At 31.7% G+C, this 1,123-nt stretch overlaps 1 protein-coding gene across 1 annotated transcript in view; it reads right to left on the bottom strand.

Annotated features, from left to right (window-relative positions):
* Nucleotides 1-254: 254 nt before the first annotated feature.
* LOC110019058 (probable receptor-like serine/threonine-protein kinase At4g34500) overlaps nucleotides 255-1,123 on the bottom strand; it is a 13,266-nt gene continuing 12,397 nt past the window's right edge. The window contains exon 7 of the mRNA XM_020716592.1: nucleotides 255-848. Coding sequence (XP_020572251.1) covers nucleotides 723-848 — 126 coding nt within the window. The 3' untranslated portion in view covers nucleotides 255-722. The remainder of the gene's footprint in view (nucleotides 849-1,123) is intronic.

Here is a 1,123-nt window from a genome sequence, read left to right as displayed (position 1 = left end):
TAAGGGATCAAAAACGTATTGTTCCTACAGTTATGATGATTAAACATAGCAATCCTTCTTTTTTTATCAATATAACTACAAATTAAAATGGCTTAATTTGAAATATTAAAATCATGATCGGCAATCTAACATTTCTCAATTTCAAGAATATTATAAATTATTTTCAAAACATAAATGTTGATACATCCCATGTTTATTAGAAATTTTATGAAAATTATTTCATGAAAAAGACAAATATCATCATGAATATCGATCTTAAAATGGCTATACATATGATCACCATGTTCGTCCCCACCTAGAAGCTCTGGATTATGATTACACACCAAATCATAAACCATTTTCAGATCTGTACGCACAAAAGAGCTTAACTAAGGAGATATGGCTAGCTTGTAATTTCGTACTACAGAAGACAACTGTATATTTCAGCTTGCTCTTTTAGTAATGTTTTGTCCCTTCATAAAATTAACCATTCGAACCTAATATCATATCTAATTTTGATTTCGGTTCAAGGTTAATTATCAGGCATAAGCCAGTTTTTTTTTTTATTTACATCGTGGAAGAAAATCAACACAAATCAGGTCGTGCATAACATGTGAAGAGTGAATGGCGGGCACTCAACTGATCAGATATGCTAAAGAACTGTAAGATATAAATATTTCGCGAGGAATTAACCGTTCAAAATATATACTAAAAGGAACTTCCTCTTGCCATTAGTTTCTGGTTCATCTCCACATTGATCTTTCTGAAGGGCTGAGGCTTACTTTATCAGTGAGAAGTGGGACTCGAGCTGGAGCAACGGAAGCGGGAAGGCAAGTTAGCAGTGATACTTCTCTAGGCGATCTGTGTTCCTATTTAAGAAGATAAGGAAAAATAATTACAAATAAGAATATGCAGTGTTAATTACGTGTAAGCTGAAATAGTCGAGTTGATAGCTATAAAACTGTAAACACATGATGATTGCTAATTAGAAAAAATTATTAGAAATTTAATATATCCAGTGGAAGTATATAATTTGGGAAAACATATTTATTAATGTTCTATAATTTCTAATTGTATCCATCAAGCGATGTGTAAGTAGGCATTACATTACTATCATTGAATAAGACCATCTAATCTCTTCCGA

Source organism: Phalaenopsis equestris, unplaced genomic scaffold (genome assembly GCF_001263595.1).
Source record: "Phalaenopsis equestris unplaced genomic scaffold, ASM126359v1 Scaffold000041, whole genome shotgun sequence".
NCBI classification, from domain to species: domain Eukaryota; kingdom Viridiplantae; phylum Streptophyta; class Magnoliopsida; order Asparagales; family Orchidaceae; genus Phalaenopsis; species Phalaenopsis equestris.
This window is presented reverse-complemented; position numbering and strand designations above follow the sequence as displayed.